Source organism: Rana temporaria, chromosome 3 (assembly GCF_905171775.1).
Source record: "Rana temporaria chromosome 3, aRanTem1.1, whole genome shotgun sequence".
NCBI classification, from domain to species: domain Eukaryota; kingdom Metazoa; phylum Chordata; class Amphibia; order Anura; family Ranidae; genus Rana; species Rana temporaria.
In genome coordinates this window covers 381,745,135-381,771,073 of record NC_053491.1, presented here as the reverse complement: position 1 = coordinate 381,771,073, position 25,939 = coordinate 381,745,135, and the positions used below count along the sequence as shown (strand labels likewise).

The window sequence follows — 25,939 nt, the reverse complement described above, 5'->3', positions numbered from 1 at the left end:
CCAGATTGCTGCTCTGTGTACAAAGTCCTGTGTGTTTGTAAACACAGGACTCTGTTTTGTGATTGGCTACAGCCGAGCAGCAGGTTCATAGCCAAAATCATTGGCTGGGGCCTGCTAACAAAATTGCCCCATAGCCAGTGACAGTGCGAGTCAGCAGAGGGCACACACATGTGCTCCCTAAACCTGGAAGAAGCTGGAAAACATACTGGCTGTGCCACCTGCCCACAGAAAATGTACTGTGGGTGGGCGGCAGCAAGTTACTATTACGGTAAAAATAGCAAAAGAGTTGTTTTTTTGACTGAGATATTTCAGGAAAAAAATACATTATGGCCACTAGTTGGAGCTAGCAATCATAAGAGATAAATCATATCACAAACAATACAGTGACCATATGTTGGGCCTGTGTGAATGCTTATAACATCCGCACTGAAAGTTTAGACTCCCTCTTTCAGGTGAATTTCACTTCAGCTGGACCCCGATGCAAAATGTGAATAACCTCCTCTTATTAAAGGACACTTCCACCCCAGTATATAACAACGTGCTTTATCTCTATTGTTTCAGTAGCTGTGAAACTGCCTGATATTTGCAAGTTGCCACACAACAACTGAAACTTAAAGTCAGGCTTCCAGTGGGAATGGCTGCCAAGTAACCTGAGAGGTGGGTGGGTTTACTGGAGAGAAAGAGCTCAGGTGTGGTGGTGTTCATTGGCAGTTAGAAGATGAAGGAGGCGGGGCAGTGACACAGACAGCAAAACGGCAGGCTCTGAAAAGTCTGACCACCTTCTCCTTAGCTGGTAAAATGGTTCCCCAAAAAGTGTTTATTCTGTATGGCCTAGAACTACGTTTAATAACTCCTAGCGTGCAAAAATGCCCCATACAAACCTGTGGGCATGCATGCAAGCATCGTTCCTTTATTAAACACATTATACTGATGCTGTATTTGCATTAGTGTAGCTAAAGCTAAAACTTTTTTCTTTACTTTTGGATAGAGTGCTTTAGGCCCGCTTTTTACTTCCTCTGACAGGGTTGTCTTAGACAGGAATGAATATACAAAGTTTTCTAGTGCGCTCTCCTCTGATACACAGATCAGGTCCACAGATCAGAATTATCAGGACAGAAGAGCCTTCTCAAAAAAATCTTCATACCTGTCTAGGAGCTCCTATATTACAACACAGACCGACTTTATGTTAGACATTTTGACAAATGAGGACCACCATTGATGATCAATGATAGATATTCCCAAAGCTGGAGACAATGGGAATATCCTTGTCAAACACCACACAATGCATGCATTTCACACCATACATTTACACTTGGGTAGCTGTGATTCCTCTGTTGTTCCGAGGTGGAATGTGCAGAGCTTGTTTCCGTGAAAAGTTTGAAAGATGATGCTTTTCCTGCCTTAATGGTAGCGAAAACATATCTTTGTTACAAACAAGTGAAATCATGCCTAATAGAACATGTTACTAGAACTGCTATTGGATAACTGAGTAACAATTGATCCTTAAACAAGTGGTACAAATGGCCACCTATTGGATAAAGTACACATGTAGTAGTGACTAAAGTAGATGTAAACCTGATCACTAAAATCTCATATAAGCTTTATAATGTTAATGTAAATTCATAAAATTTGTTATTTTATTTTTAATTCTGCAGCTTTGAAGATCCTTGTTCACATACTTCCTGTAATTTGGGAGGGCGCGTAGTGACGTTACCACAACGGTTTGAGGAGGACAGGCTCCTGTATTTTCCCGGCCTGCGAGTTTTTATGCATTATATTTCTTTCTTTTTGTAAGTACATTACTTTTAATTATTAAACCATATAGACGGAATTACACTATGGTCCTTCTCCTTCATTTCTATCGTTTATTTACACAATATCACGGATCTTATGACGTGCTGAAGGACCTCATGACACGCTGAGAAACATCCCGGGTGTTAGTCTGCTTCCTGGTTAATCTACTATGCATGCAAACCAAAGGCCGCGGCTGGGCTATAGCCGATTGCGCTTTTGTGCTTGCCTTTTGTTACGCGGACATTTTTTACGGTGGTGGGCACTTCATCCTTGTTAATCACTGCGGTGTTACCTAACAGAATTTGTTTGCTGTATGGTCCTATGTGAAGCTGATGGATTTCCTTGAGTTGCTATTCAATTACCTATTTAATACTGGTGTCCCTAAATGAGATATTATACATCTGTTCATATGGCCTATTTTTTTTTTTTGTTTCAAAGATTTTATTGACATTTTCGAAATATAAGCGCATTCAAACCTACATATGCATATTAAAGAATATACAGTATGACAATTAATAGAGCAACAATATATGAGTGTATATATCTAAACAAACACATTTATATTTCTAATAAGCATTTAACAGATTGCAACCTATTAGTGAAAAAAAAGGAGGGGTTGATAAGGGGAGGAGAGGAAATAAAAAATAAAAAAAGGGGGGGGGGACATAAATAGAGAATATAAACATGACAAGTCATACAGAGTTATTATATAGATGTTGGAATTCTGTAGTATTTTTAAAATTGATCCAACAAGCCCATTTATCATAAAAAGTTTTAGGGGAATCCCGTGCTTGCTGAATTAATTCTTCCATTGCAGAAATGTGTCCTATTTTTCTAAACCATTCAAAGATATTAGGGGGTGAGGTTAGTTTCCAATGTATTGGAATACAAAGCTTATCAGCATTAATAAGATGTAATATGATAGATCTTTTGTACGTAGAATGAGGCAAGGACGTGTGATGTAATAAGTATTGAGCTGCTGAAAAATCAGGGATAAAAGTCCTAATAAGCGAAATTAAGCAGTGTATTTCTTTCCAAAAAGGTTGTACGCGAGGACAATCCCACCAAATGTGAAGAAGTGTTCCTTGTGCGGACTCGCATCGCCAACATAAAGGTGGTGTATTGGGATTGAATTTATGGATAACATCAGGAGTTCTGTACCATCTAGAGTAGATCTTATAACTGTTTTCCATATAGCCTTTTTTTTATGTCATCTTAAGGACTGATGTGGACTTTATAATATTAATTGGCACAGTTCACCCTTCTGTTTACTTCCTGTAATGAAGTCAAAACTATACTATAAGCTAGATGCTGGTCCTGGCCAGACTGGAGGAAGGCCAGGATGCAAGGATTTGAATACTTCCCTGGGGCTTAGGTGATGTAAGTAGTAGCCAAAGGATCTACAAGGGCACTTTAAGGTCAAACCAGATGTAGATTTTCTTGCCTTGAGCAAGGTGGGAATGACAGTCAACAATGCCTCTATCCTTTAGGACATGGGTTTCAACAGCCATGCCACTAAAGCCAGCAACTGAGACGCAGGGCGGAAAAGAGGGCCCTGTGATAGTAGGTCTGGCTTGTTTGGAAGAGGCCAAGGTTCATCTGCTATAAGTCTGTGTATATCTGTGTAGCAAGTTCTACTGAGTCAATTTTAGGCAATTAGGATCACTGGAATCCATTACCCCTCTACTGTATCTTGCAGAGCATTCGAGGGAAAAACTGCACTGAAAAAAATGCATTCAACGGTCTGAATGTAGACCAAAGAATGACTAGAGCATCAAGCGCAAATGCCTGGGGTTCCCTGGACCTGGCCACAAATCTATCCAGCCTTTTGTTGGATATGGAGGCCATAAGGTCCACATTTATTGTTCCCCATTTCTGAGCATCAAGAAGATATGCGAGACCACCCCCTTGAGAAAAGACATTGGTGACTCAGGAAGTCCGTTTGCCAATTTTCCACAGTTTAGCGTGTCTGGGAAGGAAGCTGCGATAACCTGATGTTCTGTGGTTGTGTCTCTGGAATAGCAGGCAACTGGGAAACCAAGAGTTGTGCTTCTTGCATTCTCAGCAGAAATGGCAGGTGGAAGCTAGTCAGGCAAAAGCCATAGAGCAACTATGTCACTAACTGAGCAGCAACTTAGATATCACCCCACATGTAAAAACAGGACTTAATCTCAATAGAAGGAAACTTCATCTTACCCACACTGCAGGTTCCTGGAGGGGTCCAAAGTTTACTGTCATAATGAGCATACACCGAAGGGGTCTTCAGGGTCTGAGTGCCAAAGAAATTAACCATGGCCCTGAACCTATACCGCACCCTACGGCAAACTGCAATTGTTGCACCACGTGCCAAGGTGAGCTCAGAACACAGGATCCAGTGCCCAAAGCAAACATTTTGTTTCATGCTCGCTCCCGAGCCCCAGCTCTGTGTGTCCATAAGCTCAGCCCCCTGCTCCCTCCTCACTGGCTGTGACTGACAACAGCAGGAACATATTTTCCCTCATTTTTTGTCTGGTGTCTTCAAGTCTGCTGCTCCCAGAACATAAAGTGAGGGGAAATCTTTCCAATGGAGCCCCAGATAGCAGGTAAACCTGCTGGGGGTTCAAATTTATCTGTTAGTAATTTTAGTTCTGTGACTGTTGAAGAGCTACTGAAAATTGCCTGAGTTACTCTCCATGTTATTATGTAATATACATTATGAAAAGAGCAACAGCTTTATGTATTAATGTGTTATTCATGTTATAAATGTCCAAAAAGAAATACATTTTAGCAAGAAAACAACATCCACAAAGATTCTCGTAAGTGATCATACCGGGCCATATTCAGTGCAACGTGTATCCAGAACATTCAATAAATGCCTAATAAGAGCAATAATCTTATATAAGAGCAATCAGTGCTATAATACTTTTGAGATACAATTAGTCCTTACAGTGGTACCATGCGCTGGTTGATCCTCAACATCCGTCCTTTCCTTGTCCTTTGTGCTTTCATTGTTATCCTGGACAAAACAAACATCATCCACTCATTACTGAATTGCTTTAAAAGCAATCTTCCTGTGCAATCATTACAGTCAAATAGCCCTTAGCATTCAGTATTGGAACAGAAAGTATTTATTTCATCTGAAAATGAAGCTCTGTCTATATTCACTGTTGTGATTTGTTCTAGAAAAGAATACCAAAAACACATACAGTATACACAGTTTCTCACAAAAGTCAGTACACCCCTCACATTTTTGTAAATATTTTATTATATCTTTTCATGTGACAACACTGAAGAAATAACACTTTGCTACAATATAAAGTAGTGAGTGTACAGCTTGTATAACAGTGTAAATTTGCTGTCCCTTCAAAATAACACAACACACAGCCAATAACCTCTTCCCCACCGAGCCATAGTAAAATGACGTCGGTGGGGACCTCTCGTCCTTCAGACTGGACGTCATATGACGTCCTGGCTTTTCCGGCCACTAGGGGGCGTGCCACCGCATCATTGCTCGAGACCCGGTGCGCGTGCCCGGCGGCCGCGATGTCCGCCGGGCACCCGCGATTACCCGCAATCACGGCAGGACCATGGATCTGTGTGTGTAAACACACAGATCCATGTCCTGTCAGCGGTGAGGAGACTGATGTGTGTTCCCAGTACAGAGGAACACACATCGATCTCCTCCCCTTGTGAGTCCCCCTGCCCCTAACAGTTAGAACACACTTTAGGGAACATACAGGATTTAACCCCTTCAGCGCCCTCTAGTGTTAACCCCTTCTCTGCAAGTCACATTTACACAGTAATCAGTGCAGTTTTATAGCACTAATTGCTGTGTAAATGTGAATGGCCCCAAAAATGTGTAAAGTGTCCGATGTGTCCGCCGCAATGTCACGGTCACAATAAAAAAAGAACAAAATCGCAGACTGCCGCCATTACTAGTAAAAAAATAAAATAAAAATGCCATAATTCTATTTCCTATTTTGTAGACGCTAGAACTTTTGCGCAAACCGATCAAATACGCTTATTGCGTTTTTTTTTCTTTTTTACCAAAAATATGTAGAAGAATACGTATCGGTCTAAACTGAAGAAAAAAAAGTAAAAAATAAAATAAAAATTATGATATTTATTAAATCAAAACTTAAAAGATATTGTGTTTTTTTTTCAAAATTGTCGCTCTTCTTTTGTTTATAGCGCAAAAAATAAAAACCGCAGAGGTGATCAAATACCACCAAAAGAAAGCTCTATTTGTGGGAAAAAAAGGGTGTCAATTTTGTTTGAGAGCCACGTCGCATGACCGCGCAATTGTCATTCAAAGTGCGACAGCGCTGAAAACTAAAAATTGGTCTGGGCAGGAAGGGGGTGAAAATGCCCTGTATGGAAGTGGTTAAGGCATAAGGTGTCTGCTCCTTGTAAATGGGATAATGAGGGAATAACACATACTGTACCTGACCATGGAACAGCTGAGCAGCCAATTGTCCCATTACTTTTGGTCCCTTAAAAAGTGGGAGGCACATATTGCACATATACAAACTGTTGTAATTCCTACACCGTTCACCTGATTTGGATGTAAATGCCCTCAAATTACTGCTGAAAGTCTTCAGTTAAAGCACATCTTGTTTGTTTCATTTCAAATCTATTGTGGTGGTGTATAGAGCCAAAAAGATTAGAATTGTGTCGATGTCCCAATATTTATGGACCTGACTGTAACCCCAAATTGTGCACATCCATGTGCCATATAAGCATGTGGCGCTGGATTGAGGAAGGTGAGTATCTCTGGTTGTTAACCACAGGTTACAGTATATGCTGCTACCATCAGGTGATTGGACACAAGCAGAAAGTCCAAACCTGGCATCAGTGGAGGCCTGAACAGTCACCTTGTAAAACCACCTAACAAATGTATAAAATAGAAGACCAGGTGGCAGCTGTGCAAATGTAAGAAACAGATGCTTGATGCCGAAAAGTTTATGATCTGGTACAGTGTACCTTAACAGAGAAGGGAGGTATCCTATTCTTTAGAGGGTCTCTAGCCTGCAAGCCATATTTGCATTATGTGTTTCCATGGTGCAGGTGGGCCAGCCACCAGCAACCTTAAAGTGGATGTAAACCCATTTTTTTTTTTTTTTTTGATGTCACAATGTAGAGTATAAGATTTCCTATCATCTGTGCCAGTCTTGCCACACAGAGTTAATCCAGCTCTGAGCAATCCTCTAATATGAGGTGATCCACAGGTCATTGTATATTACCAGGATGTGTTATGTGGGGGAGGGGTGGATTTCTCACGTTTTATACTGTGGATCACCTCATATTATGATAAACTTAACATAACATATGATAAACATGTCCAAGCTAGATATGTAAATAACCTGTCACTCAAAGCAAGGAGAGAGGAATGGACTTTGTATTTAGACAGGGTTTTATCTGGAAGTCTGTTAATTTTCACTGAACAATAAAAGAGGATTGCTCAGAGCTGGATTAACTCTGTGTGGCAAGACTGGGCACAGATGATAGGAAATCTTATACTCTACATTGTGACATCAAAAAATAAATAAATTTGGGGTTTACATCCACTTTAACCAATCACACGCCACACACGGTTTAACTAGATCAGCTCCCAGGACAGACAACAACCCTTGTTTCGCAGTAACGCATGTTTCTGAACTCTAGTCCCATGTGAGTAATTCGGACTAGACATCCTTTACCTCCTTTATTTAAAGTGGATGTAAACCCGAATTTTTTATTTTATTTTTTTCTTGCTGTCACAATGTAGAGTAAAAGATTTCCTATCATCTGCGCCCAGTCTTGCCACAAAGTTAATCCAGCTCTGAGCAATCCTCTTTTCTTTTTTCAGTGAAATAAACGGACAAACAGGAGAAAACTTTTGTCAGTTCTTCCTCCCCTTGCTGTGAGTTTCAGGTTATTTACATATCTCATGCACTAGCCTGGAGACAGGCATTATTTTTTAATTCCCACCCCCACTCCTTTTCTGAAGTCATGTGGTTACTTTTCTGGATTTTGACTGGACGTTAGTGATCATAGCAGAATTTAGTGTAAGGAATACACAGGACAAAATGCATGTTGACAAGGGGAGTGTAGAGGTGGGTGCCTACTGACATCACGACTCCACCCACAGAGCTCCAGACAACAGATCCACCCACAGAATCTGCAGTTTTTCAGTTCTTATAACAGACAGAGGGGAGACATTTGACAGGTAAGGATACATGCAGGAGACATGTATATCCTTATAGATCAGCACTATGGCAGTAGTTTAGAAAGTATGAGAGTGGGTTTACATCCACTTTAATCCTTTTTTTGATGTTTGAATCAAAACTAGACATTTGTGGGTTTGTATTTTTTGCAGACATGTGGATGCATTCGCTCCTGAGGAAGTGGATTTATACCACAAAACGCATTGAGCATTGTAGGATGCAACCATGTTTTTTATACATCATTATTGTATGCATACCATATATTTCTTGCTATTTCAGAAAATTTCCTTATATGGAGGTTAATACCTACGGTAATTGGAATGTGCTGCTATATCATTTATATATATATATATATATATATATATATATATATATATATATATATATATACACACACATACACAGGGCTTGACAAATTTGCTTGGAACCTAGGAGCCAGCTAAAAAAGTTAGGAGCCAGGAACACGCCCCGTCCCGCCGAGCTTGCGCGCAGAAGCGAACGCATACGTGAGTAGCGCCCGCATATGAAATCGGTGTTCAAACCACACATGTGAGGTATCGCCGCGATTGGTAGAGCGAGAGCAATAATTCTAGCCCTAGACCTCTTCTGTAACTCAAAACATGCAACCTAAAGAGTTTTTTAAACGTCGCCTATGGAGATTTTAAAGGGTAAAAGTTTGTCGCCATTCCACGAGCGAACACAATTTTGAAGCGTGACATGTTGCATATAAATTTACTCGGTGTAACATTATCTTTCACAATATAAAAAAAATTAGACTAACTTTACCGGTGTCTTATTTTTTAATTAAAGTGGGCTTGTAAGACCGCTGCGCAAAGACGGTGTGACAGAAAGTATTGCAACAACCGCCATTTTATTCTCTAGGGTGTTGGAATAAAAAATATATATAATGTTTGGGGGTTCTAATTAGAGGGAAGGAGATGGCAGTAAAAACAGACAGTGGAAGCTCCATTAATGGCGCCAGATCACAGAAGGAAGCATAGGCCCGCAGAAGTCTGCAAAGCCGCGGCCTCAATTACCGGCCGGCGTGGCCCAACGTGATCGCGCGGCAGGGGAGGTGGGGTGGCATGGAGACACAGGATACCCCAGCTGTGCCGCCCCAGGTCGCTAACTCTAGTGGCAATTGCGACCTGGCGCCCTGGATTTGTCGAACCCTGTATATATATATATATATATATATATATATATATATATATATATATATATATATATATATATATATATATATATGAACTGTACCCTATCTATGTATATACAGTATATGAAATGAAATGAAATTAAGTGCTATACTATTTTCTTATGACAAACACGTCAAGTTATTATACATATATTTTATCTAGCAGTTTGTCACTTGCCTCACTCAAAGTCCCAAAACTCCCCTCTCTATTTTCTTGATTCAGGGATGGAGGCACGTGACTATATGTGCTTCATTTAAAGTCCCACTTACCCCCCCCCCCCCCCCCCTTTTATATATGTAATTTAGAGCCATCCATCCTGAAACAAAGTCACCAAATCATATATCAACCAAGAGGGTAGGTAGACTTGCACCAGGTATGGCCCTGTGGCAAAAATCGCCACTAAATAATAAGGATAGTCAGTGGCCACATCATTGAGTCCACCTATGTAGAAAAAGGTAGGACCTCTTTCTGCTTTGCTGGCGAAATGGGTTTAAAAAGTGCTGGGAATAGTCCTTGGGGACTTTGGCCCATGCTGATTTGTTGGGCTCAGTTTTTATGCTTAATGTAGCAGCCCACCTCATTCCAAAGGTGGTCTACTGGAAAGGGACCTGAAAGGACAGACCATCACTATATACTAAGATCACAGCCATGGCTGTGAGACCAGCCTGAGATGATGCATAATATGAGGTACAACAGATTACCCTGACGGAAGCAACTACTGAAAAAAGCTGTGACCATAAAGAGGTGAACGTGGTAAGAAACATGATACATTGGCTTTCATCATTTGAACATGTTGGATTTTATTTCCTGCATCCCTGCCAATTAACCTCACTGTAACACTAACTGTTTCTCTAACCCTAAAACTAACCCTCCCGGGAACCCAAAAACGAACTCTTCATGTAACCCCTAACCTTCACTGTAACCACATTACTAGTCCATTGATTTGATGGCTTCATTCGTTTTCATTGTGCAGGCTAACTACAATTTCAGCAGGTACAGAAAATACCTGTTGAAAAAAAAGCAGCACCCTTGTCACTTCCTGTAAGGTGAACTAAAAATACAAAGGGGCAGATCCACAGAGATCTGCACCTGCGCAGCGTATCTGAGCTACGCCGCCGTAACTTACCCGGCTTTGGTTCGAATCCATAGAGATTTTGCGCCGTAAGTTACGGCGGCGTAGACTATCTCTCGCGGCGTAACGGTGCGTAATTAAAATCGGCGAGTAGGCGGCGGGTTTCATTTAAATGAAGCGCATGCGCCGTCCCTAAATTTTCCGCTGTGCATTGCGCTAAATGACGTCGCAAGGACGTAATTTTTTTTTACATGGACTTTAATTACGTCCATCCCGATTCACAGACGACTTACGCAAACAAAAAATACATTTTCAAATTATACGCGGGAACGACGGCCATACTTAACATTGAGTACGCCACAGAATAGCAGCTTTAACTATACGCCGAAAAAAGCCGACTAGAGACGACGTAAAAAAATGCGACGGCCGCTCGTACGTTCGTGGATCGTCGGAAATAGCTAATTTGCATACTCGACGCAGAAACCGACGGGAACGCCACCTAGCGGACGCCGAAGTATTGCATCTACGATCCGAAGGCGTACGAAGACGTACGCCTGTCGGATCTAACCCAGATGCCGTTGTATCTTGTTTTGAGAATTTGAAAGTACGCCGGTGTATCACTAGATACGCCGGCGTACTCTCTCTGTGGATCTGCCCCAAACAATGTTATTTTCCTTCTGTAAACTGCTAATTCTTCCACCCCCATGTAATAGAGATGAAGGGGAAGACATGTTTGAAGTCTAGACTCGGTGACAACCATGGCTCCCTCCATAGACATAGTGGAGAAGTGGGTAAAGCCACCCTAGGAATAGATGTGTGGTATTCACAGTACAAATAAAGGAAGGAAAACCTGAAAAAAATACAGCCAACACATCTAAGGACTGTTAAGCTGCAATATATAAGAGGTTTGGCCTATGGGCTTAGATAAGCTTTCATTTTCACTTTTAACTGATGTGTAACTTAACCTGCTCAGTACCATCCCAAAGCAATTGGGTTGGAGGAAAACCACCTGATTTTCAGAAGACGGATCAAAACTCTGCTCTTTTGAGGTCATGAGTCACAAACAACTAGCGCCCAGAAGCGATTCAGTTCGCATGTGTTGCGCTCTATAAATTTTTCATTCATTCATTCATTCATTCATTCAATGGTTTTACCTGTTGTTCTTGGAAAGGGTTTAATTTGGGTTGCTTTCTTTGGGAATTTCTCTCCCTCTTTGATTTCAGCAGCTTCTTTCTTGGTCTCCCCTGTAGAAAGAGAAACATAAAAGCAAGAAAGAAGAGGTGACAAGAAAGTAGATGAGAGGAGAAAAGAGAATGGGAAATTCAGTATTGATGCATACAATCGATCTTTATGGAACACATTGCCTTTTAAAAGAGCATTTGAAAATGTTGAGGCTCAGTGAGTGCATGATAGTATGTGGAAGAGTGTTTCGGTAAGAGGAAGCAGCATGGGAGAAATACTTGGGATCAGGGGCGGACTGACCATTTGGTCACTCGGGCACTGCCTGAGGGCCCCATGCCACTAGGGGGCCCCATCAGGGTTGCCAGCCTCAGTAAAACTAGGTACAGTATGTAAAAATCTGTGTTTTTAAAAAAAATCCCAAGATTATAGCTGCCCCGCCTCTCCAGTACCTTTTCAGTGTGTGTATGCAGTGCCGATCCTGACCTCTCTGGGGCCCTAAGCAAAATGACATGGCACATTAAAAATGAGAATCGAGGGGGGGGGGGTGTCACATTAAAGAAAGTTGAGAAGCGGGGGAGGGGGTGTTCTGCTGTCGGAAATGGCTCAGCCAGCAAGTTTAGAAGCGGGGTGAGGGGGCGAAAATGACTTCTCACCAGGCGGGGCCTCTAGTAATTTGGGGGGCCCTTCGCAGCTTTGCGGGGTCCTAAGCGGGTTGCATAGTGAGCCTATAGGGAGGATCGGCCCTGTGTGTATGTATACTGTGTGTGTATATTGTGTGTCTGTGAATACTGTGTATGTATACTGTATGTGTGTGTGTGTACTGTGTATGAATATTGTGTGTCTGTGTGTATACTGTGTATGTATACTGTATGTGTGTGTGTGTGTACTGTGTTTGAATATTGTGTGTCTGTGTATACTGTGTATGTATACTGTATGTGTGTGTGTGTACTGTGTTTGAATATTGTGTGTCTGTGTATACTGTATGTGTGTGTGTGTGTGTATACTGTGTGGCCCCATAATCTCCTATTGCCCGGGGGCCCCATGAGTTGTCAGTCCGCCCCTGCTTGGGATCCTATGCATAGATTGTTGAGCAAGTAGGCATATAGATGTTCATCAGAAGAGCATTACTAATTTTTAAAGACATACCTTACATGCCAGTTCCATCAGATGGGCAGGAGGATCATTAGAGTCAGAGCTGTCCGAGCCTCCAGTGCTGAAACCCAACAAAGATAGATCAGTTAGTACCCAGCACTAAACTTAAGCCTCATGCACACGGTCAGACTTCAAACAAACTTTTCCGTGGATTTTTGTTTGAAGGGCGTCGGCCGTGAACTTGGTATGCATACACACGGCAGGACTTTTTCAGCCAACTTTCCCAAAATCATGTGGTTTTTCAGCTCTTTACCACCACCCTTTGGTCAACTTCTGCTATTGTTGGTTGATTTTAACATTGATTCTGAGCATACGTGTTTGTAATTTGGACAAAAGCAGGATGGACTTCTGTACACGCGATAGGACTTTGCAACGTAGGACTTTTTTGTTGCCAAAAAGTTTGTCCGTTTGCAGAGTGAACTTTTGTCCGATGAAAACCGGAAAAGTTTGTCTGATGGAGCGTACACACGGTCGGATTTTTTTGAAAACCTACTAATTTTTAACTTTGTTGTCAAAAAGTCCAACTGTGTGTATAGGGCTTAAGAGGCATAGTAATAAATAATGGGGAAGTAAGGATCTAGAACAAATGTATGCCTAGCTTTGACCACAGTCTTCTGCCTTTTTGCCATTATCGCCCCTTGCTTTTTATTGAAGACAATTGGCCACATCAGGTGCAGTTACTGCCTACATAAGTAAACGTTTTTGGCTAAAATCCTCAGTTTCAGCTCATCGAACAAGGATGGAGTAGGACTTTGTCGCCATGAGTACTGAATTTTGAATAAAGTTTATGAATAGCCACTATTACAAGTCTTTGACGCTTTTGTGCCTGCTAATATAACACTGGCTGTATTATTGATTGGAGAGCTGATTTTTCATAAAAAAATAAGAATTACAGATTTAGGCCCGGATTCACAAAGCACTTACGCCGATGTATCTTCAGATACGCAGCGTAAGTACAAATGTGCGCCGTCGTATCTGTGCGCCGTACCCACAAACTAAGATACGCCTAAAAACAGGCTTCATCCCTCCGACATAACTTGTCTACGCCGGTGTAGAGTGGGCGCATATTTACGCTGGACGCATTTGGCAAATATGCAAATGAGGGAGATACGCAGATTCACGAACGTACGTGCGTCCGACGCAGTGCACGTAAAGTCATACGTCCGGCGTAAAGTTATGCCCCATAAAGGAGGTGTAAGTCAGCAGCAGACAGGCAAAGGTCTGCACCAGGGAACCCAAGCCGGCGTATTTTACGTTGTTTACGTTGGACGTAAATATGACTAGGCGTAGGTTACGTTCACGCCGTAGACAGTGATCCGGTGTATCTTAGGCAGTTGTTCCGACGTGATTGTGAGCATGCGCACTGGTAATGCGTCCACGGGACGGCGCATGCGCCGTTCGTCATACGTATCTATCTGGCGCTCGGCCCATCATTGGCATGGGGTCACGCCTCATTTGCATGGCTCACGCCCACTTCCACTTACGCCGACTTACGCCTTGGAAACCCAGCGCAGATTTGGGAGGAAGTGCTTTGTGAATTCAATGCTTGCCTCCATGTGCTGCGTCGGCGTAGTGTATCAGAGATACGCTACGGCGGCATAAATATGCGCTGTATGTGAATCCGGGCTTTTGTGTGTTTTTTTTTTTACGATCAGGTAAAGGTGAATTTGATTTGCGAATGCTTTACAATCAGGTGAATTAATATTTTTTGGACTAAACACAATCCTGTAACCTTCTGATTAAAGAGGCCCTTTTATTTAAATAGGGTCTACCTGCTGCCCCTTGCCTCTGCCTCTAGATCTTTGACCCCTGTAGGTGCCTTCAAACCCTCATTACTTTTGAATGGGTTTCTAACTGCATGTTTCTTGTACATTCCTCATTTTATTGACTATTATAAAAGGCCTGTACTCCTGAGGAGGGAATACTCACCTGGAGTCCAGATCGGAAAGAATATTTAGAAAGGCTTCAGAGTCTAAGCTTAGCTGGTGATTGACGTTCTGTTTCACCTCATCTTCCAGTTCTTTCAGACACATGATGTACTACAAATAGATCAATCGTTATTATTGGCAACATCATAGATCGGGTTTGTCATTTACATGCTGCTCACTGAGAAACATAAGGATTTCTAATAGGAAATGCAGATCAATGGCGATAGACAAAGTACATCCACCCATAGCAACCAATCAGATTTCAATTTAGGAGTTGAGATGAATTCTGAATGGTTGCTATAGTTTATTGTACTTTGCACATAACTTTATGACTTAATAAAGAGAGTCTATAAGTTTCTTGTAAACCTCTTCAGTGGGGTTTTTTATGTTACTAAAGTGCGCCCTTGTGAAAACCAATGTTTACCACATACATTCCAGTTGTGTATCATAAATATTGCTGGACATGACTGCATACATTGAATGGGCATGATGATATTCCTTCTCATTACCCCATATGTTAATGTTTTATAAATATTAATTAATGCTTTTAAAAATGAAACATACTCTGTTTTTTTTATATATGGGTTATTATTTGATTCAACTAAAACTCCTTAACCACTTGGCGACTGCCCCATGAACATTTACCGTTGCAGAATGGCACCGACAGGCAAATGGGCGTACAAGTACGTCTCGTTAAATTTGCCAGCGGCGGCGCGCGCCCCTGCCGCGTGCTCCGTGGCCGTGCCCTCGGGACCCGATGTCCGCCGGTGTCTCGGGATCGTCTCACGGAGCTGCACAATAAGGCATATCCCTGTTCTGCCTAGTGACAGGACACTGATCGTCTGCTCCCTCTCATTGGGAGCAGCGATCAGTGTCATGTCACAGTAAGCCCAGCCCCCACACAGTTAGAATCACTCCCTAGGACACACTTAACCCCTTCCTCACCCCCTAGTGGTTAACCCCTTCCCTGCCAGTGTCATTTACACAGTAATAAGTGCATTTTTATAGCACTGATTGCTGTATAAATGACAATGGTCCCAAAATAGCGTCAAAAGTGTCCGATGTGTCCGCCATAATGTCGCAGTCACAATAAAAATAGCAGATCGCCACCATTACTAGTAAAATGTTTTTTTTTTTATAAAAAAAAAGGCATAAAACTGTCCCCTATTTTGTAGATGCTATAACTTTTGCGCAAACCACTCAATAAACGCTTATTGCGTTTTTTTTTACCAAAAATATGTAGAAGAATACGTATTGGCCTAAACTGAGGAAAAACATTTTATATATATTTTTGGGGAATTATAAAAAAAAAAAAAGTAAAAAATATATTTATTTTTTTCAAAATTGTCACTCTATTTTTGTTTATAGCACAAAAAATAATAACCGCAGAGGTGATCAAATACCACCAAAATAAAGCTCTATTTGTGGGTAAAAAAGGACGTCAATTTTGTTTGGGAGCCACGTCGCATGACCGCGCAATTGTCAGTTAAAGCAACGCAGCGCTGAATCTCAAAAAGTGGCCTGGTCATTGGGCAGCCAAATCCTCCTGGGGCGGAAGTGGTTAAAGCTCAACTTTGGGCAAAAAAAAGAAAAAACATAGTCTCCCAGCAGGAATTTAAAACAAAAGCAGGTCAGGCAACAGAATGTGCCTCTTCTAGCTAGCATCATTCAAATTTTAACAATAAGGATATCCTATGAGTATAGGGGGTCATGTCACCCTGCACTCATATCCAATGTTGCAAAAAGCAATGCTTACAAGAGGAAAGAGCACAGGGGTCAGGTCATTTGGTGGCCACTTCTTCATTGTCCACAGGCTGGTGTTGGATCGCTAACTATAGTGGACACAAATATATAATGAGAGGCCAGTGAGAGGTGATGTGGACGCTCATTCCCCCTGACCATGCAAAAGTGCCACGTCCTAATATTATTTCAATGCTTGCAAACAGAAATTCTGTTTTAAACCACTGACCTTATGGGCACCACAACACTCTCTTATTATTACATTTTTTTATTTTTAGTAATGCACAGCTAAAATCATAAAATTTATTATAATACAAAACAAAACGAAGTAGCATTTTGCACCATTATGTTGATTAGAATGGTAGCCCCTATCAAATATCATGGTATCATTGTCAAAGGCAGACAATCCTAATCCTGTAAAATATTAATAGCTGGGAATGCCACCACCCATTTATATAGGGCTCAACATGTTTTGCGTGGTTTCGCTTCTTTAGGAGCAGGGGGTGCAAAAATGAAAATGCTACAGAGCAGCGTCGGGCTGGTATAGATAACGCAAAGATGATGTGCCACCAGAAAGGTAGTAAGCAAGCATTAGAGCCCCATATAGCTTCAAAGATTAGGCAGGTAAGTCCTGTAAGTATATCTACAAATCCCACTTATAGGCAATGCAGATCTCCCTTGTATAATGCAATCGATTTGGTACAATTCAAAGCACCATCAAAGGCATCCTATATCCAGTGTTTAAGAATCATGTAGATCAGGGGTGTCAAACTCAATTTCATCGTGGGCCATATGAGCATTATGATTGTCCTCAAAAGGGCCGGTTGTATCTGTAAGATTAGATGTCCAGCGCCACCACAGATGTCCACCCTTTCCTTACATTAGATGTCAAGAGCCACCCCACCATCAGAAGTTGAGTTCCCCACTCTCCCTTACATCACAGTGTACCCCCTTTTCGTATGCTGCTGCTGGGAAGAAGCTGGATGCATTGCTTGAAAGCAGAAAGTAAGGGTCTAGACTAGACAGTTCACAGGGGCCTACATCCGTTTATGCCAATGTGGGGGTCCACCAATGGCACCATCACATAGGAACCACTAATAGAGTTTCATTCATAAAAGTCTCTATGCAACTGACCTGGGGTCCCCCACCAAATCCACAAAGCCATAGTGAAATGAATTACAAATCCTTTGCCAGTTAATGTGCTAGCATTTTAAAGGATCACTAAAGGAAAAATATTTTTTTGCTGAAATGGCTGTTTACAGGGTATAGAGACATAAAAGTTAACTGATTCTTTTTAAAAATGATTAAAAATAGATTAAATTCAATCATATAATGTGCCTGTAGTTTCACTTTCGTTTTTAAACTGGTTTTATGTTTCTGTGAAGTAAAGAGACCCACAGAACAAAAACAAACAAATCCAGGGCAGTGTTTTGTTTTTAAAATGAATCTGATTGGTTCTGTTAAGTTTTAGACACACAGAAATGACAGCTTAGACCTACAGTGAGAAAGCTCCCAGTATGATGGTTATAAGGAAACAGGCAACCAGGAAGTGTGGAGATCAGAGCAGTTTTACAGCTACTTCAAAGCAAAAACGAGCAATGAGGACATGAAACCAGTACTGCAGTAAGGTAAAGGAAGCTATTTAGCTAAAAAAAAAAATTCCTTTAGTGATCCTTTAACTGTGCATTTAATATTCTGTGTGGATTTTTTCATGAAAGTAAATTTGCGCTTTGTTGTTTGACAAAGCAACAGGTTTGTTGTAATGTTTGGTTCCCCAGCTTCATGTACTCTTCTTTCCTTTGTCACCCTGCTGCTCCATTCAAGAAAATACCTCTAACTTGCATTTCATGTGGCGATTTGTGACTGTACAAGAGTTGCCAAATGGTGGAGAAGGTGCTGAGCGCACTGTAAGCTCCAAGTGGACCAACCTGATGCATAGTTGGGGATGTCCTTATACACCTGAATATGCAGGAAAGAAAATCACCAGAAGCTTTTAAAGTGGTTGTAAACTCAACCACACAACTTGCGCCTACAGGTAAGCCTAGATTAAGGCTTACCTGTAGGTGCAATAAATATCTTGTGTAATTATTGTATTAATTATTTACATTAATTACAGGCGCCGATGTCTACAGCGCATGCACGCCATAGACAACGGCACAGGCGCACTAAAAGTGCAGTTTTTCACAATGGCATAACCTGGGTTAATGCCGTGTTTTCGCACATGCGTGGGGATCTGCTGGTCCCGCGCTCCTGCACTGCATTGCCGCTCCGGCCAATCACAGCGCCGGAGCGGCGAAACAAGGAAGTATCTGTGAGGGGACATGGCCCGGAGGCCAGATGCGGCCCTTTGCTTGCCTCTATCCAGCCCTTGAGGGAAATTTCCTTTCACTGACACCAACCATGGGGCGCTATTCCTTCCACTGACACCTACGAATGGGGCGCAATTTCTTTATTGACACCAATGACAGAGCACTATTCCTTCCCCTAATACCAACAATTGGGCACTATTCCTCCAACCAATACCAATGATGGGACACTATTTCTCCCACTGATACCAATGATAGGGCACTATTTATTCCACTGATACCAATGATGGGGCACTATTCCTCCCACCAATACCAATGATGGGGCACTAGATCTCCCAGTGATGGGGTACTATTTCTCTCACCGATACCAATGATGGGGCACTATTTCTCCCATTTTACCAATGATAGGGCACTATTCCCCCACTGATACCAATGATGGGGCGTTGTTTACTCACATTGATGTGGGGGAATTTTCTATTCCCACTGGCCACAGTCCGGCCCCCTCAAAGTTTGAAGGACAGTAAACTGCCCATTTGTTTAGAAAGTTTGGAGACCCCTGTTATAGACCAACACAAAATGGCACATAATTGTGAAGTAGAAGGAAAATGATAAATGGTGTGTGTATAAAGATCCTGTATATATGTGTGTGTGTATATATATATATATATATATATATATATATATATATATATATACACACACACACACATATGTATATATATATATTTATACACACACACACATATACAGTATCTATATATACACACGTATATATATTGTTATTAATATTCATTTTTAACCACTTGTGCTGATATTAGGAAGAAATAAGCCTTCTTCCTCTTATCACACCAGCTTCTCTCCCAGATTCTCCACCTTTGAGCTGGTGAATCTGGAAGGGAGATATTTCAGTGGAAGAGCTGTGAAATCTTCAGATCTCGGTTTATTAAACTGACCGCTTGTGACAAAACTGTGATGAGAAATGGAGAACATGTTCTTTGCTCCTTATCTCAGTTTATTAAACCGCCAATGCTCTGAGATAAGTCGTGATCATCATGATCTCGGCTTATCACAGTTTATTAAACGTACACCTGTATCAGAAAAACAGAAACAGGAAGGACTACAGACTGCTGCCCCTCTATTAATGTCCAAAATTACTGGCAGGATCAACAAGTATTTTTTTAAATGATCAAATGAATAACAAAACACATCCAATGGTATAATAGCAGACAAAAAGAGTTCATGTAAGAAAAGGTAAATGTTATGTACACACGATAATTTTTCGGCATGAAAAAAACGTCGTTTTTAAAAAATGTAATTTTAAATGATCGTGTGTGGGCTTCACATCATTTTTCAGGTTCTGAAAAACGACAAAAAAAAAAATTTGAACAGGCTGCATTTTTTAACGTCGTTTTAAACTATGTCGTTTTTCAGGTTGTAAAAAATTATCGTGTGTGGGCTAAAACGATGTAAAAAACCTGCGCATGCTCAGAAGCAAGTTATGAGACGGGAGCGCTCGTTCTGGTAATGTTCATAATGGAGTAAGCACAGAGATTTTTTTTCTCAGAAAATAGGTGCAGGAACTCAACCACGACCCCATTCAGGTTTCACAACCAGTAGAAGGGTCTTAAATACCAGGATTGCATTACATACAGAGTGCAGAGTTCAGAGGGTTACACACAGAGTTCAGAGCTGTCACTTGTAAACACAGAAACCAGACTTCTGTGTTTACAAGTAATGGTGGTGAGCAGGCACTAAAGGGTCTGAGCCAGAGGTGGTGGAACTGAGTTCCCCCAAGTTCCCCCTGAAAAAAAGCCCTGAGTAAGCACATTCATCACGCTGTAACACGGAATCAGCGAAAGCAGCCCAAAGGCGAATGGAACTTCCCCTTTATAGTGCCGTCGTACGTGTTGTACATCACCGCGCTTTGCTAGATCATTTTTTAAAAACGATGGTGTGTGGGCAACGTCGTTTTAATGATGAAGTTGGAAAAACTTTGTTTTTTCAACATGCTGAAAAACTACGTTTTTTTTCATGCTGAAAAATGATCGTGTGTACGCGGCATGAGGGTTTACATGGCCTTTAAAGGCTTCTTGCACATTTCTGGACATGAGAAGATTTGAGACACATGGCATACAGTATTCACAAGTTTACTGTAAGCCATGCTTTGTCACATTACACTGCACAGCAGAGTATAAAGCAGGAATGAGCTGTGCGTACAACACATGAACAAAAGTCAGATGGCGCCACGCACTATAATTTCATATATGATTAAATGTGATGTAGGTCTGCTGAACCTGTAACACCTGCACATCCCCCTGGGCTGGCTCAGTTACTGGCAATCACAGCATGATTTTCTCTGGAAAGTGGAGCCACTAACCTCCAGACACCAGAACCGCTCAAGAAACCTCTGGGCGCAGACAGAGGGAAACACTGTGATTCTTTCTAAAGTCAGGCCGTGTCAGTGAATTAATTTGACTCGGGAAACCAATATATCAACGTATTCTCTGCGTCAGGCACCGCTGACCTGCTTCTACATCCTGCGGGTGGTCATGTGACAAAGGACTTACCTTAGCGCGGTCCGGGTCGCAGTAATCTAATAAGGCATCACAGAAGTGCTGGCCCAAAGACTCCAGGTCCTTTGTGCTGAAATGAGTTCCACGTCTGTTGCCTAAAATTCGGAGGAAGAAAGTTAATGTATTAGGATATGAAACCCACATTTCTATTTAAAGAGGCAGCACAGCTTTGTTGAAGGAATAAGGGGCTAGATTCAGGTACGGCGGCGCTTCTTTAGGTCGGCGTAGCGCATCCCCTTTGCACTACGCCGACGTAAGATAGTGAGGCAAGTACTGTATTCACAAAGTACTTGCCTCCTAAGTTACGTCGGCGTAGCGCAAATGGCCCGGCGTAACCCTGCCCAATTCAAAATAGGCAGGTAGGGGGCGTGTTGTATGGTAATGAATTCACGATTCATTACCATACATGTAAATGAAGCGCCGATCGTACGGCGCATGCTCAGTATCACGTCGCAAATACTCAATGCTTTCTAAGTTGACGTAACTTACCCCCAGCCCCATTCACGAACGACTTTTGCAAACGAAGTAAAACGTGGAATATTCAACGCTGATCCGACGTCCATACTTAACATTGGCTGCGCCATCTTTTTGGTGGTTTATCTTTACGCCTGAATAGCCTTACGTAAACGACGTATCTTACATGCGACGGGCGTGCGTACGTTCGTGAATAGGCGTATCTCGATCATTTGCATATTTTCTGCGTAAATCGACGTACACGCCCCTAGCGGCCAGCGTAAATATGCAGCTAAGATACGACGGCGTAGGAGACTTACGCTGGTCGTATCTTAGCAGTTTGAGAATACGCTTGAAGATACGACAGCGCAGATTCGGACTTACGACGGCGTATCTAGTGATACGCCGTCGTAAATGTTTCTGAATCTAGCCCAAACTTCATATTAATATTACAGTGCCTTGAAAAAGTATTCATACCCCTTGAAATTTTCCACATTTTGTCATGTTACAACTAAAAATGTAAATGTATCTTATTGAGATTTTATGTGATAGACCAACACAAAGTGGCACATAATTGTGAAGTGGAAGGAAAATGATAAATGGTTTTCAAAATTTTATACAAATAAATATCTGAAAAGTGTGGCGTGCATTTGTATTCAGCCCTACTTTGTAGAACCACCCTATACTGCAATTACAGCTGCAAGTCTTTTTGGGGATGTTTCTACCAGCTTTATACATCTAAAGAGTTACATTTTTGCCCATTCTTTGCAAAATAGCTCAAGCTCTGTCAGACTGGATGGAGAGAGTCTGTGAACAGCAATTTTCAAGTCTTGCCACAGATTCTCAATTGAATTTAGGTCTGGACTTTGACTGGACCATTCTAACACATGAATATGCTGCTTTGATCTAAACCATTTCATTGTAGCTCTGGCTGTATGTTTAGGGTCGATCGTTGTCCTGCTGGAAGGCGAACCTCTACCCCAGTCTCTTGCAGACTCTAACAGGTTTTCTTCTCAGGCCTCGTACACACGACCGAGTTTCTCGGCAAAAACCAGCAAGAAGCTTGCTGTTTTTTTTTTTTTTGCTGAGGAAACCGGTCGTGTGTACACTTTGACGAGGAAACCGTCGAGGATCTCGTCGGGCCAAAAAAAGAACATGTTCTCTATTTCCTTGACGGGAATGGGAAAATTTGGCTCGCCGAGATCCTCGGCGGCTTCACAAGGAACTCGACGAGCAAAACGATGTGTTTCGCCCGTCGAGTTCCTCCGACGTGTGTACGAGGCTTCAGATTGCACTGTATTTGGCTCCATTCATCTTCTCATCAACTCTGACCAGCTTCCCTGTCCCTGCTGAGGAAAAGCATCCCCACAACATGTGGTTGCATAAGTGTGCACACCCTCTTATAACTTGGGATGTAGCCGTGTTCAGAATTAAGCAATCATATTCAAACTCATGTTAAATAGGAGTCAGTACATACCTGCCATCATTTAAAGTGCCTCTTATTAACCCCATATAAAGGTCAGCTGTTCTAGTAGGTCTTTCCTGACCTTTTCTTAGTCGCATCCTACAGCAAAAGTCATGGTCCGCAGAGAGCTTCCGAAGCATCAGAGGGATCTCATTGTTTTAAGGTATCAGTCAGGAGAAGGGTACAAAAGAATTTCCAAGGCATTAGATATACCATGGAACACAGTGAAGACAGTCATCATCAACTGGAGAAAATATGGCACAACAGTGACGTTACAAAAACTGCACGTCCCTCCAAATTTGAAGAAAAGACAAGAAGAAAACTGGTCAGGGAGGCTGCCAAGAGGTCTACAGCAACATTAAAGGAGCTGCAGGAATATCTGGCAAGTACTGGCTGTGTGGTACATGTGACAACAATCTCCCGTATTCTTCATATATCTGGGCTATGGTGGAGAGTGGCAAGACGGAAACCTTTTCTTACGAAGAAAAACATCCAATCCTGGCTAAATTTTGCAAAAACAAATCTGAAGTCTCCCAAAAGCATGTTATGGTCTGATGAAACTAAGGTTAAACTTTTTGGCCATAATTCCAAAAGATCACCAAAGGAACATTGAGCCATAGGTTGGACTTGATGGACTTTTTTTGGGGTCTTTTTTAACCTCATCTACTATGTAACACCATACCCACAGTGAAGCATGGTGGTGGCAGCATCAAACTTTGGGGTTGTTTTTCTTCAGCTGGAACAGGGGTCTTAGTCTAGGTAGAGGGAGTTATGAACAGTTCCAAACACCGGTCAATATTGGCATAAAACCTTAAGGCTTCTGCTAGAAAGTTGAACAGTTCAGCATGACAACAACCCAAAGCATACATCTAAATCAACAAATGGCTTCACCAGAAGAAGATTAAAGTTTTGGAATGGCCCAGCCAGAGCCCAGACCTGAATCCGATTGTAAATCTGTGAAGTGATCTGAAGAGGGCTGTGCACAGAAGATGTCCTCGCAATCTGACAGATTTGGAGTGTTTTTGCAAAGCGTACGCAAATATTGCCAAGGCAAGATGTGCCATGCTGATAGACCTATACTCAAAAAGACTGAGTGCTGTAATACAATCAAAAGGTTCTTCAACAAAGTATTCGTTTATGGCTCCCGCTGCTGTCAATCAAATCCAATGACGCAGACGCCGGCAAGGTGGGACCCAGTCCTACATTCGGCGTCTATGGATGCCGAATGATGGACTCGGAAGCGCGCCCACATGGTAACGCCCCAGGAGAGCGCTTCTGCTAGGGGGTTATACAATGCGGGTAGGAGCAGACGGTGTTTGGGGTCACTCTGTGCAAAACTTACTGCACAGTGGAGGAAGGTATGACATGTTTGTGATTTAAAAAAATCTTATTCCTCACTCCTGGCGGCTTCTTCCTGGTGGACAACCAGTCGCCATTCCTTTTCACTGGTGTGCTCGCCATCATCATGCTTTGTATGTGAGGACACCGAGGGCATGCCCATATTATGGGACTGTAGTGGGAGTAGAGCAGCGCTGGCTTCTGGAGGAGTGAGGAAAAAGCAAAGTATTCCTCTCTGTTATACCCCCCAGACCAAGCAAGCATTAGACCTTTACTATAGGGAGGAGCATGTGGTACTACCAAACTGATTTTTTTTTCAGCTAACCGAAGTTAACCTTTAACCCTTTTAAGTATTATTAGGAAACAGGAAGGTTTATTGCAACTCTGAGGAACAAAGGAGTGTGTATCTCTAACGTGATGCTGCTTTTGAAACATTTTAGCACATTCACTATTGTAGCTTACAGTATATATAGAACCAGCATAGGCAGCAATGTGTAATTATGCAAATCTGCCTAAACTGTCAATAATATTAATGAAATGCAGGCACCTTAACCTTTGCCATCGTTATCTGTATCAAAATTATTCTCGAGTGATATAGAAGACACAATGCCAATGTACCCACAAATGCAAATTTCAATCTGAACAAGCAAATTGGACCCTTTGGTCTGTTACTCTTGCCCGACCAGACTGGGTGACAACCCTAAGCCTGCAGGAGGTAAGCAACAGTTAAAGAACTTAACTATTGTTCACCTATGAGGTAAGTGGTACCTCTCATCATCTTAGCAACACACATAACACTCAGCTGAGCGATCATATTTGTGTTCCCACTTGCAGACCCTGCCGACTTGGATTACATGCACAATCCAACCATTCTCTGGGTTTATGGATGTGTTTGTAGCTGCCTTTGAGAACAGAAATGTTTACCACACAGGGAGAGAATACAGATAATGGCAAAAAATCTATCCCTGGCTGGCATGACTGAGGCAATTTTGTAAGAGTGAATAACATTCCCACAACTGGAAATTGTCTTGATTGGTTTATTTAAAAAGTTGTATTTGCATATGACAGACAAGTGTTCTTACCCAGTGTTGATCCACAGAAAGTGGCCTCCAGGGTGTAACTGTTCTGGATGCCCATCTTCCACATCACCACCCGTCCTGTCCCCTCCTTGTTCCTCTGCACTTTAAACTTACAGCCTGAAAAACAGAACTGAATGGGGTATTGTAAGGACCTGTGCCATGCCAGGTTACAGGACAGAGCACAGCAGAGGGAGGAAACTAAGAACAAGGGAATTGGTTTTTGCCCACTTGTGCGCATAAAGCATTGGAGGCCAATTTTTAATGTCTTCCAAATAACCCCACAAAGAAAAGCAAAAAAAGAAGCATGGAAAAATGCACTACATACTTAACACAGTATACACACTGACATTGAGACATAAACACTGTTTTATATATATATATATATATATATATATATATATATATAAATATATATATAGGGGGGAGACATTTCCCTAGGATGTTTCAGAGCAGGGCATAAGGAAGAAAGGACAATA

The 25,939-nt window shown here is 41.9% G+C and overlaps 1 protein-coding gene across 2 annotated transcripts in view; it reads right to left on the bottom strand.

The window, feature by feature from the left end:
• The window catches only part of AGBL3 (AGBL carboxypeptidase 3), a 229,155-nt gene that overhangs the window by 55,415 nt on the left and 147,801 nt on the right, over window positions 1–25,939 (bottom strand). For both annotated transcript variants that reach the window (XM_040345660.1, XM_040345661.1), the window contains exons 9-14: window positions 25,467–25,593; window positions 21,123–21,223; window positions 14,511–14,620; window positions 12,576–12,642; window positions 11,402–11,491; window positions 4,721–4,789 (exon numbers count right to left, since the gene is read on the bottom strand). In XM_040345660.1, the coding sequence (XP_040201594.1) occupies window positions 4,721–4,789; window positions 11,402–11,491; window positions 12,576–12,642; window positions 14,511–14,620; window positions 21,123–21,223; window positions 25,467–25,593 (564 nt within the window). The remainder of the gene's footprint in view (window positions 1–4,720; window positions 4,790–11,401; window positions 11,492–12,575; window positions 12,643–14,510; window positions 14,621–21,122; window positions 21,224–25,466; window positions 25,594–25,939) is intronic.